Consider the following 15,142-nt stretch of genomic DNA (forward strand, 5'->3'; position numbering starts at 1 on the left):
CTACTGATTTCAAGGCTAATAATAATTATATAGATGTAACGCTTATGTTGATAGAACTATTAATTTCAATAATAAGTCATTGAAATTTCAACCAAATGCCATGAATTTTAGAAGAATGTGATACAAAAGAGAGAAACTGAAAAACTTTAAATACGGATTGATAAGACGTACTTAATTGACTTGACAAATGATTCACTAAAGATTTCTACATAATATTTCTACATAATATACGGAAGGATTATTCAATACTACATGCGTTTAATGCAAAATTAAATACAAAATCCCTAAAATCTATATTCTCTCTAGTTAAAAATATCCCCTTAACACGCAACAAATAGTCAAGTCTAGACAATTTCACAATTTCTTTACTTTCAAACAATTTAATATCGTATTAATCAAATATAAACTTCTGTATATCAGTCAGTCCCACGGCAGCTGTAGAACGGATGTATAATTTTGATGTGACATTCTTGGCCGCTTTACTATGACATGTCCCAGATTATTTCTGTGCCTCCATATTTTGGAACTGGAGTGAAATATACTATATATCTGACTAGATAGACGCAAGCTTACGTTTCTTATGAAAGTCTATTGTATGGACTGTGTGTTTTACTATACGCTTAGCTGCTCGTCTCAGTTCCACTTTGGAAAAACAATAAAATATAGCATATATTGTGACTCAGGAAAAATATAGCTTTCAGCTGGTGAAAGAATTTTTAGGATCGACCCAATATGAAAACTATAAAAACTTACCTGCTTAGAAATGTTTGAGTTACTCGTTACATATAAAAATACTAAAGTACACATATTAATTAATCTTCTATATAATTATTGTGTAGATATTGGAGAAAAAAACAGTAGTAAAATGAATTGTATTATTATATATTCGAAGCTGAAAATAAGGACAGAACAATATTTCATTTCTAGATAAAATTATTTGATGCTAAATCGTTATATATATAATCGTTATATTATAAACGATAAATTAGATAGGTACTCGTTGTCATACCTAACAGGAATTGCTTGTATCTGTTTAGCAATCACACCGAACATTAAAAAGTACTTAAAATTAAACTATATGGAATTTTTTTTACAATCATAAAGGATGTACTCAATGAACATTTTTATCCTAAGATCTTGGAAACTAAATGACAGCTTTGAAAGTCGTATGCCAAGTGGGTCGGGCAAGGAATGCGGATTTTCAGTTTATCTCTATGAAAATTATTTTAACTTGTGAATTTACTATGGTTATGAGGACATGACGATTGTAGGGTTCTGTATATGATATTTCACGATTAAATTTCTCTGGCTTTATTGTCTGAATAGGGTTTTTATATAAAACTGTTGATTTTCCAGTCAAAAAAGCCTTCTGAATAAATTATCTTGGGTCTAGCTTGACAATTTTCATAAAGTATCTGTTAACGTACTGTTATGCCATTAACTAATTATTAATTACCTATATGTATAGAAAGCAGAATTCTATCTACGGAAAAGTGAATCCTGAAAAATATATGTCATCGAATAACATTATTATTTCCTCAAATTTAATTCAATGAAAAAACAAAATAATTCACTTAAAGATCTCAATACATACCTATATATCTACGGCCTACGAGACAGTAGTTGAACTTATTAGTCTATTATATATTTTATCCAGTACTCCAATATCTATTAAATCTAACAGCCAATAATGTAAACCAAAATACAAATAATAAAAAGCATCAATAATTTAAATAGATACGTAAATGTGACTATTTAATGGTGGTACTTAAACGCATCTCCATCACCTTGTCACGTACAATTTGGCTCCAGATGTTGCTGGAATCATATTGTTGGCTGCCATGAAGGTTAGAGTACCTTGGTTAATTAGTTTGACGTTTCAATACCTGTGAAATGATTAATTTAATGTCTGTAATATGTAAGTATATCTGTGGTATAGCATTTGTTGCGAAGAAGCGAGGAATTCAAAAATTATTGGATGGTTAGAATCATTCAAATTCAAATTATATTTATTTGCAAGAATATAGCAAATTTAAGTGATATCATAAAATATGGTACATAATATATTCTGGCAAAAATGTAGTTATAAATATTTATAGGTTTTATTATTAATTAGCTTTCCGCTCGCGGCTTCGCCCGCTTCATCAAAAACGGCATAAATTATATACTAAAACCTTCCTCTTGAATCACTCTATCAATTAAAAAAAAACGCATCAAAATTCGTTGCGTAGTTTTAAAGATTTAATATACATATATATAATATACATACATAGGGACATAGGGAGTAGGGACAGAGAAAGCGACTTTGTTTTATACTATGTAGTAATATTTAACGATGTAAGACAATCTACGCGTTATTTGGGTTAGTAATATTAAAATCGAAAATAATTTAATTTAAACTAATTCCTTCGGTGGTAAATGGAAAACTATGTTATGACGATTCAAAAGTGCGTCTAGGAGAATTCTAAATAAATAAATGTTTGAATTTTGTTTGAGTTTCTGTTACAGTATTATAAATTCTTCACCAACTTGGTGTTGAAAATTTGTTTGTTTAATCTATAAAAATAAGACGGAGTATAAATAAAAAAGTCGACCTTAATTATGTTTACAAAACATGAAATATTATTGTAGGACAGTTAAAATAACAAATTTTGTCAACCAAAGAACTCGTTTACTTAAAAAATTCATTTATTAAAGAAGATTTGTATTTTCTGGAAAATTTCGAAATACTTTTTGAAAACAAACAATGTTACATTGAATAACATCTTTTGTAAATAACTCTAATGTGTTTTTGCTTTACTACCCACTTTAAGAAACATTTGTATAACCTTTTAACGAAAAAATATCCAAGCTAAATCAATTGAGAAACGAATCAATCAAATTACGACAAAATTATAAACACGCATGATCGTATTTTTGCGTTGTTTGTTTAAGAAATCGTTAATCGACAGATGTGATATTCTGAATCATATAGGAATGGCCCAGTTTCATAGATTTATAGGTTATTACTCATTGAAATTATATTCGATGTAATAGATATTAATATTAGATTCATCTACTTTAATTTATTGGGGTTTCCCTATGAAGCAAGATGGATGTTATTTTCACGTTCTGGTTAGCGTAGATTTTCTTATATCTCAAGTTTCATTCTATACTGATAATTTATTGACTAATTCAAAAACTTACTGTAAAATAGTTAAGAGACACGTACAAAATATTGTTTAGAGTCGGCATTTTTCATACGTAAATTTTGCTACATCCCACCCATTATTTTCAACAATTTCTTGACCAAACACTAAATTCCAAACTGATATCTAAATGTAAAACAAGTCGCGTACAAATTCAACATTTTCTTATTTGTGACAAAAGGAGACAAGCCGCTAATTTGTCGAAACAAAATGAAAATATTCGAATTGCTAACAGAATGACTAATTCGTATTGAAGTTTAGCCAACGTACCAAGGAAACCGTGTAAGCATTAATATCCTGCGGATATGTGAAAGTACTAATTGATTATTTGTGAGATATTATTATTTTTGACAGATGTTTAGTCCTAGACGTCTAGTTATGGTTGTTGTAATAACACACAAGGCTTCATCTATATGTATATATAAAACTCAAAGTTGGCTGATATAGTGATCTGAACAGCCCAAACCACTGGACGTATCGGGCTGAAATTATCTATCTATCTATCTATCTATTAGGGATTTTTTGAAAGCCTAGGTTATCGTTTGCTGTTTTTCTAAGTTTATTATTTTTCTTTGTGTTCTAAAGTTCAGTTACAAGTAAATTATCGTGTCGATCTATGAAACATTCTGTATTTATTTTTCACTTACGTAATTCTATTGCTCAATTAAACTAAACACTAGAGTATTAGACGATAATTACTTATTATGTATACTCGATACAAAGGGTAGTATCCTTTATTCGTTGCTTTATATCGTTAGATCGAAGTGGTCGGTGTTTAAGCATTTCGACATTTTTGCTCAAATTATTACTGATTGAAAATATTTTATTGTTACCTTTTAACGAATTAAAATGGATTTATTCATTGTAGAAAATAGATACTGTATAATTATAATTGCTAAGTCACTACACATGCTTTGTGTTTTTGTTGTCTATCTACAGGATTTAAACTAAATAGGCACGTCAAGGGCCTATTTGCGACGCTTTATACCACCTGCACCTGTATTAAGAACTAGGCATTTAAAAAAAAAAAAAATGTTTCAGGACAATTTTCACATACGGCACGAATCACGATCTGATCCCATACTAAGCTTTCGCTTGTGTTATGGAAACCAGATGGCTGATAAACATACATATATAATTTTAAATAAATACTTATATAGATAATTAACACCCAGACCCAGAGCAAACATCTATGTTCATCACACAAATATTTGCCCCGGGTGGGAATCGAACCCACGACCTCTGGCTTGGAAGGCAGGGCCACTACCAACCGGTCAGTCAAATGTTAGAAAGTTACAAATAAAACAGACAAAACTCTTATATTTATAATATTACAGGGATTCATACGTTCATGAATAGATTCCGACCTATATGTTGACGTCAGAATATAATCTCTTAAAATGTCGGTCATGTAAATACCTATTCTAGAAATTAATTTGTTTGTAGGCGTTTGGACATTTTCTGGTTGTAGGTCGGTAACCACGTTTTTCATGTTTCCCTGTGTTGTATTTTACAGAAATATAATAGATTTATGAATACTTAAATATAATATTTTATGTTACTAATGATGATGTTTCTGAAACATTTTTTGGTTACTGTTGGAATTCGTTACACTATTTATTATATTATACAACTTTTGTATTATAAGTGTATTAGAGTGAATTAAGGGTTATTTACTTAAGCCTCACTTATGCATACCTATATCATTTTTGTGAACATACGTTGTAGGCATTCCTAGAGAATAATTAGGCAGAAAATTACGTAGTGGATACGCAAAATGAGTAAATTCCAGAAAAAAATAACGGTTTCTTCACGTTTGACAGATCCGTGAAGGCATGTCACATGTGCTGACACAATTTTCTCTCACTTACTCTATCACTTTCAAGGTTTTCGCGACATAAATATTCCTTTCCAAATATATAACAAGACACACAGACAGAACTACTTCAATAATAATATTCTTACCGCGGAATTATGCAAGATTACCCGTACTCACATTAAAGACATCACAATTCTTTGAACATTCCAAAAGCTATTTGTTCAATCAAAGAGAATGATTTAAACCCATATTTTTTAATATTTATGTGTCTATTAACATGGATAAGCGTTATCTAGAGCAAATTCATTCATCACTTTGAGGAATTTTTCAGTTTAAAAAGATGTCTACGTTTGATGTATGGCTGGAACATAAAAATTTTGTTTTACAAAGCAAAATGTTGGTATTTAGAGTGAAGTACTGATGGATGTTAGGGATTAAGATGTGTATTTTTGATTCTAGTTGTAGGTATATTTTGAAGGTATCTGAATAGTTTTCACTAGGTATTAAATATTTTCGTGTTTGTTGACTATTGAAATTTTGATTAGAAAATTATGTGAATAACTCGAATTACGCATGTAAAAAGCTAATACATTATGGGTATTTCGATGCCTTTACTACGCAACGAAACTTATACCAAGGTAAAAATATAATTTACTGCATATAAAAAAAACGAAAAAACGTCAACACCCTAGCTTCCGTAATAAATAGATAATTACATAACATTTAAACTGACCACGAAACAAAAATATATTCACGAACACATTAAATCGTAACAAAATGAACAAATGAAAACTCTTGATCCCTAATATTTTGTTACAAATAAATCAATACAAAAATAAAACACTTAACAGAATATTCCCGCATATTCAAAGGGCCATTAGTAAGACTACAATAACAAAAGCGTGAATTCAAAACAAAACCACAATAACATGTATAAATAAACCCATCACACATCACAATTAAAAAATCTTTTACATCTCATAATATCGTGTTTATAGCCTGGTAGCTTTACCCCCGACTTCGCCTGTATATTGTCGAAGATTGTCTTACTAACACAGAAAGCTTCGTGGGCACAACACTTTGTTGAATATTATCTTGATCAAATGCATAGTTAACGATTCTTTACAGGACATATAGACAAATAATATGTATTTTTATACAATACGTATACTAGCTGTTTGCTCCGGCTCCGCCCTTGTCGTATTTTTTTTTGTTATTCAAAGTTTTATCAGGTATTTAAACCTTCCTCGAACCTTAAGAAAATACAAAAGGTAAATTATTCGAATTTATCCAACCATTCTTGATTTATGCGCTTACCAACATTAATTTTTACTTGTATAGATAGATGATATTATTACGGTACATTTAGACCAAAAGACCATATAGCTAGAGCTAGAGCAAGAGCCATCTTTCGTGATCTTTTATGTAAACGAAAACTCGTATTCAGTGTTGTTCAGTATTAGAACATTGCATAGACTCTTTTCGAACAACGAAAGAATGCTCTACGCCATTTTACACTAAAAGAATTTGACAAAGACGGGTTAGAATGAGCGTTCGCTCGTTTGAAGTAAATGCACCGTTATTATAGGAGTGGCTCCAGAAGGAATCTTAATTAATGTCAATCATATTTGCCAAAAGTATTTCTTAGCAGTCTAATTTAGTAATGGCTATTTTAAAATTGTTTACATGGTTGGATGCAAGGTTGGATGTGTACATAGTTTTTGTGTTGTTATTTATTACATTTAGTGGGTTTTAGAATAATTAGGTGTTTGGTTAGGTTAAACGTATATTACGTTTTAATGTAATGATGAGTCATTTGTGTATCAATAATGTTGGGAAATATACGTAAAATACTTTAAAGTTCGGGAACACCTGCTACTTGTATGTGATTTATGTTTTAAATGATTTATTTGTATTTTTATTGTCAGTAATAGATACCTACATCTTTCTATGTAGTGCTTAAGATACTAAATGAACCTAAAGCTTCTAGGTTTTGATTTACTTAGTCCTTTTTGACTTTGCATACACATTTTATGTTTTATATATACTCTAAAACAGTTTGCTGTACACCACAGAGAAGGTTGGGTACAAAATATGTCACCTAAAAAATATTTGCAAGGTCTATATAATATGGAATACTGTAACACAATTCAAATTTAAGTGATCCATTGTATGTAAAAATTGATTTCGGTCTTACCACGTCTTACGCCGATTATAAGAAGGCCTGTGTCCTTGAAGTAGACACTGATACGAGCTGATAATAGTAAATTAACTATCATCGTATTAACAACATCTAGCTTTCGCAATAAACCTGTCAAACGCAGTCTTCGCAATAATGAACCAGTCACATAAAAAACTATAAAATTCCAAAGACAATCCGATGGTCATTAATTAGATAAATGAATAGATTATATGATAGCGATCGTAAAATAGCAGTATCTCGTTCGAAACGTCACCGTCGTCATATAGCATGGATCTAATTCGAGAGACGGCTGATGCCAAGTATTTTTATGTTTTTTCTAAATATTCAAAGTATAATAAACAAGTGGATTTATATTATACGCGACAATCGGTTGCTGAAATGTTGTGTCAAGCGTCGATTCGCGTTACTCATCGTATAGCTGCTATATTTAATTTTTAGATTATTCAGCTTTTTGTAAGCTACGAATATTTGTAGATAATTTTAAATGCATGTAATTTAAGTAGATACATAATTCGAGTAATCTGTATGTTTATTTGTGCTCTTTTTTGAGTTATTCTAAATTGAGAAGAGTTCAAAAAGTGATTTTATCATTTGTACACAATATCATCAGGATAAACAACTATATCAGCCTATTTTTCCTATATTTCCAAACCTTTTGTCATATGCAAGAAAAAAAAAAAATACGGATTATATTTTGAAAAGATAGAGTCTCATAACATCCACTGCATTTTCTTACGTATTTTCGATAAAAGAATGAAAAGAAACCGAAACACACTTTCCAAAATAAAAAAAAATGTCCACAGAATGAAAAAGGTATAAGTTACTTCTAAATCTAAACAGAAAATGAAATACGCTAAATCTATAATCCACAGATATAAAAGAGCGTGTGTGCCGAGCACACGTGTCAGAAGTGAAACTTCTTTGGCAAGATTACCAAAATCGTCGCCTTATTCCATGACGTGACGGTATTGCCATGAAGCGACCTTGAAATTTTACCCTCAACAACTTTAAATTCTAAAGCTTGAAACAATAGTCTATTATTATCCTAAACACAATAACTATAAACATGATTGTTTAAAGCCGTTATATTTTATTTTTCTCAAATCCCACGGTGGGGTTAACATTTAAACTGGTATAACTATTAAATAAATCTGCCAACGCACAAGCTATGTATATTTTAGACAACATTTTAGATAATTTGGTGACGCAAATTGTCTAATGTCTTAAATGACGGGAAATATAAAAGATAGGTCGAATATGAATGCTTTCAGCTGGTTGACTTGTTTCGTAAACGGTTATTGAATTTGGTTTATGAGGCCTTTAATAGATAATATCTTGTATATGTTTTGTTCATGATATCTGAAAATACTGTTTTCCGAGTTAACGGTATTTAATTGTTTTAGTGACGGCTCTGATGATGTGAACGATAAAAAATGAGAAACAGTTTATCTAGTAAATGTTTGGGTTTTATAGAGAAAATATATGGAAGTTTTAATGTTTCATTAGTCATTACTATATCCACTATATAAGTATATAGCCCTTTAGTAAACGTAGCAGTATTCTGGTTGAGTCTAGTTATGCGTGAGAAAATGTCTACCAATTTGCCCCTAAATTATCAGTTTTACTCATTTAGAGTGCACCTCGTACGGCAAGGTTACATGGGGACACAAGATTTTACTTTTCTTTGCGTAGAGGAATGTCAGTCTTATTTCAATTAGCGAAAATAACACGTAATTGGGATCTGGCTATCACCATATATAAAAATAATTTAAACAATTTACCATACAACAGTTGATATTCTAAAATTTCACTAAACCAGAAACGTATAGCAAGGCACAAACGCTCCAAGATCCGTACGTAGCACAACTCATTCAACACACACACACACATACACAATGACACACATTAATCTTACAAATTTCAAGTGGTGATTTAATTGAAATCAATGGCTTTAATGGGACTGTGGAATTCTCTCGTTGGTACCAACGAAAAGGAATATAACTGGAACGAAGTAGCCACATTGTATTTAGACACTCACAAGAAATATTTCTCTGTGTCTGAGATCGATCAAGAAGCAGTGCCTATCGTGTTCTCTGAGTCGCATAAAATTGGGTTCAACAAAGCCGGCTTGGGATATACACCGATTAATTTCCTCACCATTTACCATATTGACAGTAGAAAAGGTTTGTTATAGTGTATGGTGTTTATTGATTTAAATTTGAAAATAATACACAATTTACCACTATTTATTTTCACTTAAAATCAAGGTTACCTAATTGTTCAATTTATTCTAACTGAGTGGAGATGTGATACTTGTTAATAGGCATAAAACTGATTAACTCGAATTTTCTGTTATCAAAATATTATTTATAGTTAGTAACACCATTCATAGAAGAAGACCGAGTTATATTTGGATTTTTAGGAATATCATTCAGTCCTTTTAAAACTTGTTTATTAGAAAAAGTTCTAAATTATCCATCCTTTTTTACTAACGTAATCCTATCCCAAGTCCTATAAATTTTAAACTCAGGAATACCTTTGAAATTGAATTAAAATTTCAATTCTAGCGGAAGTCAAGATGCCTAGCGGTAACATCGACCAGCCCACGATAGAGGACAACAGGGATGGCACCGTCAGTATCAAGTACGAGCCGCGGGAGGAGGGGGTCCATGAGCTCTATGTGAAATACAATGGGGAGCATGTGCAAGGTAATATTATTTTAATTAATGACTATATTTAGAACGAACTACGAATATTTTAAGGAGAAATGAAATTAAATCTATGACTCTATTGTCCGTGATCTTTAAGAAGTTTTATGTCCGTACGTAACATAAAATACCTACACTTGATAATAGTTGCTCTATATTTGATTTCGCAATGAATTCGTAGATATGCACTTTGTGAATTCTGTAGCCAATCTTTTTTACTGTTACCTGTTTTTTACTGTAACAAAATTTTTGTAAATCAATGCTACATTTCAAATTTCTGTCAATCTATTGATATGAAATTCCTGAATGACCCACTATTTGTCTGATACCTCTTCTTTGATTTCATACGTATTTAATAGATCCAGAGAACGATCAATTTATCAATTTTATCCTTAATTTCCCACTATTTCTGAATAGCCCTTTCAAAATATTCAATTATGGAACAATAAGAGTCATTAATTTATGTAATATCTGTTTTCCTCAGGTTCCCCCTACAAGTTCCACGTGGACTCGATCTCCTCAGGGTACGTGACGGCCTACGGGCCAGGTCTGATCAGCGGAGTGAGCGGGGAGCCGAGCCAGTTCACCATCAGCACCAAGGGAGCTGGGGCTGGGGGTCTGTCCCTGGCTGTGGAAGGGCCTAGTAAGGCTGAGGTGAATAATTTTGGAAATATATTAAATTATATAAGCTATACCTAATGATGCCTTTGGTTGCTGATGTTCTTTAATAGGCTTGCTATTCGACGAAAAAATAATGTAATCTAAATTTCAATCGGAGTAATATGTAGTTATACTATGTAGGCTGCAAGTTTTGATTTTTTAAATTTTGGTTGGATTGAATTGTGATGTATTATTCTCAAAATCTGTTTGAAAAAATATTTTAAAAATAAATTATCCCTCCTTCCTAGTTCCTACTACTAGCATTACGTACTAAATCATGTTTGATAGGCACTCTTTCGCAAAACAGCTCTGTATACAATATTGTACAGCTTCTAGATTAGCCAATATCACGCAACACAGGCTACTTTTTGCGCGGCTACACGCGGCTACCATGCTAGTATTCCATATTTTGCTGCTTTAGCAATATTTTCTTAGTATTTATCTTATTTTACTAATTTTTCGTTCCAGATCACTTGCCACGACAACAAAGATGGTACAGTGTCTGTGTCGTTCCTCCCGACTGCGCCCGGCGAGTACAAGGTGTCTGTTCGATTCGGGGACAAGCATATCAAGGGATCGCCGTTTATGGCTAAGGTAGGGTTTTCTTTTTAGTGTGTTTGTATGTGTGTAGAAAGAATGATAAGATGTTTGTTTGTGTGTTATATGCAAGTGTTAACGAATGCAAGTAATAAATAGGTAAGAAAGTATCAGTAGGATAATCTTCGTGTACATTGTTTAGCGAAATTCCTTCAAATTATAACATACATTTGTTCGTTTTATAGTGAAAATTCTTATTATTTTATTCTATTTGCATCTGACTTTTAATTTAACTGGAAGATGAAGGCAGGGCAGCATTAAAAAATAGTTTAGACGGCAACTTAATAACAAAATTTTATTAGATACTTTTAAGAGACAAGAGTCATATTATAAGAGTATCATTTGTTTTTACATTCCTGAATTTAAGCAAGAAGAACTGACTAACTTGAATATTATAACATTTATTTTATTTTCATTTTTTAATATTTCAGGTAACAGGTGAAGGTCGTAAGAGGAACCAGATCTCCGTGGGCAGCTGCAGCGAAGTCACTTTGCCTGGGAAGATCACTGACAATGATATTAGGAGCCTTAACGCTTCTATCCAGGTAAGAATTTCCCTTTGAATGTATGTGTCAAATGCATTTGAACAAAATCTGTAATAAGACAAAAAATAAATTGAATTCAATCGAAATTATTATTTAATGAACTCCTTGGTACAGTGGTCCAATGTATGATCATTGAATCGTGGTGAAACATGTTCGATTTCCGTTGAGGATTAACGAAAAAGACATGGTCTCGTTGTGGTGGGATAAATTGTAATATTTTATTCGAAAATGCAGAAAAAAATATCTTGTAGAAAATCTCTCACATATTAAGTGGTATGAAATAAGTTATGAAAATGGAAAGATCTGCGTTGTCTTGGGTCCGATTTCCTGTTTTGATCAACAAAAACATATTATTATAACATGCTTGCATGCATATAATATGTAAATGCTCAATTTCGATTTGAATCGTGTCGCGATCGCGTCGTGATCGAATTTTTTATATTCTAAGGGCTGATTTTTTAATCCTTGGACTACCATTTCAGAAATGTATTGTAATTGTCCGTATTTGACAGTTTACAGGTGACATTTTAATATGTTCGTGTAATACTTTATTGGACGGATAAATTTTAACCAAGGATTGCAAAATCGGCTCTTAAAATAATAATATAAAGCATTTGAATGCTATAAAAAACTATACCATTTCCAGGCACCATCAGGCCTCGAAGAGCCCTGTTTCCTGAAGCAACTGCCATCAGGCAACATTGGCATCAGCTTCACCCCCCGGGAGGCCGGTCAGCACATCGTCTCCGTCAAGAAGATGGGGGTCCACATACAGAACTCGCCCTTCACCATCACTGTCATGGAACAGGAAGTTGGGGATGCTAAGAAAGTCAAGGTAAGATAATATGTGATAGGAACTGAATGTTTCTCAACATTATGTTTTGGTCTATTTTTGCATCACTACATAGTATAAAACAAAGTCGCGTTCTCTGTCCCTATGTCCCTATGTATGCTTAAATCCTTAAAACTACTCAACGGATTTTGATGCGGTTTTTTTAATAGATAGATAAAGTGATTCAACAGGAAGGTTTTAGTATATAATTTATTAGGTTTTAGACAAAGCGGGCGAAGCCGCGGGCGGTAAGTTAGTTATACTTTAAAGTATTGCAAAGTAAATTTTAGTAAAACACACTGTTGTATATCTTAATCTTAATACTATTATAAAGGCGAAAGTTTGTAAGGATGTATGGATGTATGGATGTATGGATGTATGGATGTATGGATGTTTGTTACTCTTTCACGTAAAAACTACTGAACCGATTACAATGAAATTTAGCACACATATAGAGGGTAACTTGGATTAACACATAGGATAGGTTTTATCCCGGTAATCCCACGGGAACGGGAACTATGCGGGTTTTCCTTTGAAAACGCGGGCGAAGCCGCGGGCGGAAATCTAGTTATTGCATATTATAATGAACTTTAGAGTTATAGAGTATAGTAGTAAGATATATTTTATTAATTTTCATAGTATTAGTATTTGTGTAAAGATATTTTTAATATAATAAGTAAATAATGGTTATTGGTTATACAATATAAATATTTATCAAGCAAATACCTATAACCAAATACTCACCTGAAAAAACATAAGACAAACAAGATTTGACATACATATATTTTTATGAATATTCAGGTATGAAATATAAGTACCTGAATATTTCATACCTGAATACAAAAAATTTCATATATTAAACAGTTGGAATTTTTAATAGTCGTATTCTCGACCTTCCACATTGCCATTGTCACTCGCAACAAAAATATATCTATTGTTTATGTAAATATTTTGATATACTAAAATATAAAAAATTATCAGGTATCTGGCAGTGCCCTAAAGGAGGGTAAGACTCAGGGGGAGAATACGTTCACGGTGGACACCAGGAACGCGGGCTATGGAGGTCTTTCCTTGTCTATTGAAGGTAAATATTGTTTATAATAATTTGTACATATTTGAATAATTTTTGTGTTTGTATTATAAATGGTACTTACTTTTGTAATATAATTTAAATATACGGGGTGTCCCACTGTTGGTATACTAAGCTCAAAGGAGGTTATAGTTTTACATAGGTGCAATGTGCACACGCTGAGTACGTAAAAAATACTTATAAAATTCTAGACCCATTTTTTTTCAAATAGATGAATTCTTAAAACTCTATTTGTACACCCATAACAAGCAACCCGCTCAACTTTGCCACCAGCACGTGAGCTATCGTTAAGGATTATGTTTTCATAGACAAACTGCATTTTTACGTAATTTTGTTGTAAAGTATTTTTTACGTGATCAGTATATGCAAATCTACAAGTCCCTTCGCGCTTAGTATACCAATAGTGGGACACCCTGTATATTGAAACGATCACATTTACAAATTAATATCATATTAAATATTAATGAAACCTTTATGAAAAAAATTGAAGTTAATAAATTGTTTCTTGGTACTAGGTACTACGTATTTTAAATATTTTTTCCATAATTATAGTGATATGATTATTGGTAAAAGTAAAACTTATTTCTAGTTTTATATTTGTTTGTATCCTACTAATATTATAAATGCGAAAGTTTGTGTTTTGTTTGATTCATACACAATTACCCAGGTCCCAGCAAAGCTGAGATTCAGTGCGCGGACAGCAAAGATGGCGTGCTGGCTATCAGCTACAAGCCGACTGAACCTGGTTATTACATCGTGAACCTTAAGTTCGCTGACCACCATGTTGAAGGATCACCTTTTACTGTTAAGGTAAAGTTTTGCTATAAAATTTTGATAAAAAAATTGCTAGAATAAAGTTTTTGTGTGGGATAATTTCGATGTTATGAGTAAATTCTTATAAAAAAATCAGTTATTCGCTAGTGTAAGTTTCGTTAAAACTTACTATTTTGAAGTTTAGCGGTAACACAAATATGTAGATAGTTTGATAGATAGAGAAATTAATAATACTTAATTGTGTTTATTTTTTGATATTTAGTGTTAAAATATTATGTTTTACATTGAAAACATTCAATTTAATTTGGTTTCATCAATCAAAGCTTAAAATCTAAATTTCAAATATACCTTTAAACACAATTTTCTTCGACAAGATCGAGAACATATTTTGATCCTACATACTACAACATTATTCAATATATTAAAAGCATTATAATATTATTAAATAGGTGACAGGCGAAGGCAGTAACCGCCAACGCGAAAAGATCCAACGACAACGCGACCCGGCGCCGCTCACTGAAGTCGGCACTAACTGTAAACTTACCTTTAAAATGCCTGGTAAGATATACAGTGGTGGTCATATAATTAAGAACGCTGATACAAAGGGAAGATTTTTTCAGACTAAGATGCATAACTAATTCCATGTAATTATTTTTATTTTTCTCGATATAGAAATACTTTTCCAACAAATCACTGTATTCATTAATACACGTGATTAGCCTAAAA

The 15,142-nt window shown here is 31.7% G+C and overlaps 1 protein-coding gene across 6 annotated transcripts in view; it reads left to right on the forward strand.

The window, feature by feature from the left end:
* cher (filamin A protein cher) overlaps window positions 1-15,142 on the forward strand; it is an 82,722-nt gene that overhangs the window by 40,527 nt on the left and 27,053 nt on the right. For 3 of the 6 annotated variants that reach the window (XM_090115838.1, XM_090115836.1, XM_090115837.1), the window contains exons 2-10: window positions 9,136-9,393; window positions 9,778-9,918; window positions 10,403-10,572; window positions 11,047-11,172; window positions 11,607-11,720; window positions 12,367-12,555; window positions 13,534-13,636; window positions 14,310-14,452; window positions 14,866-14,974. In XM_090115838.1, coding sequence (XP_089971964.1) covers window positions 9,156-9,393; window positions 9,778-9,918; window positions 10,403-10,572; window positions 11,047-11,172; window positions 11,607-11,720; window positions 12,367-12,555; window positions 13,534-13,636; window positions 14,310-14,452; window positions 14,866-14,974 — 1,333 coding nt within the window. In that variant the 5' untranslated portion in view covers window positions 9,136-9,155. The remainder of the gene's footprint in view (window positions 1-9,135; window positions 9,394-9,777; window positions 9,919-10,402; window positions 10,573-11,046; window positions 11,173-11,606; window positions 11,721-12,366; window positions 12,556-13,533; window positions 13,637-14,309; window positions 14,453-14,865; window positions 14,975-15,142) is intronic. The other 3 variants (XM_090115840.1, XM_090115839.1, XM_090115841.1) reach the window with 2 other exon arrangements.

Source organism: Colias eurytheme, chromosome 24, assembly GCF_061535395.1.
Source record: "Colias eurytheme isolate Ceu_HAF_F1 chromosome 24, ilColEury1 Martin Lab GWU primary, whole genome shotgun sequence".
NCBI lineage: Eukaryota > Metazoa > Arthropoda > Insecta > Lepidoptera > Pieridae > Colias > Colias eurytheme.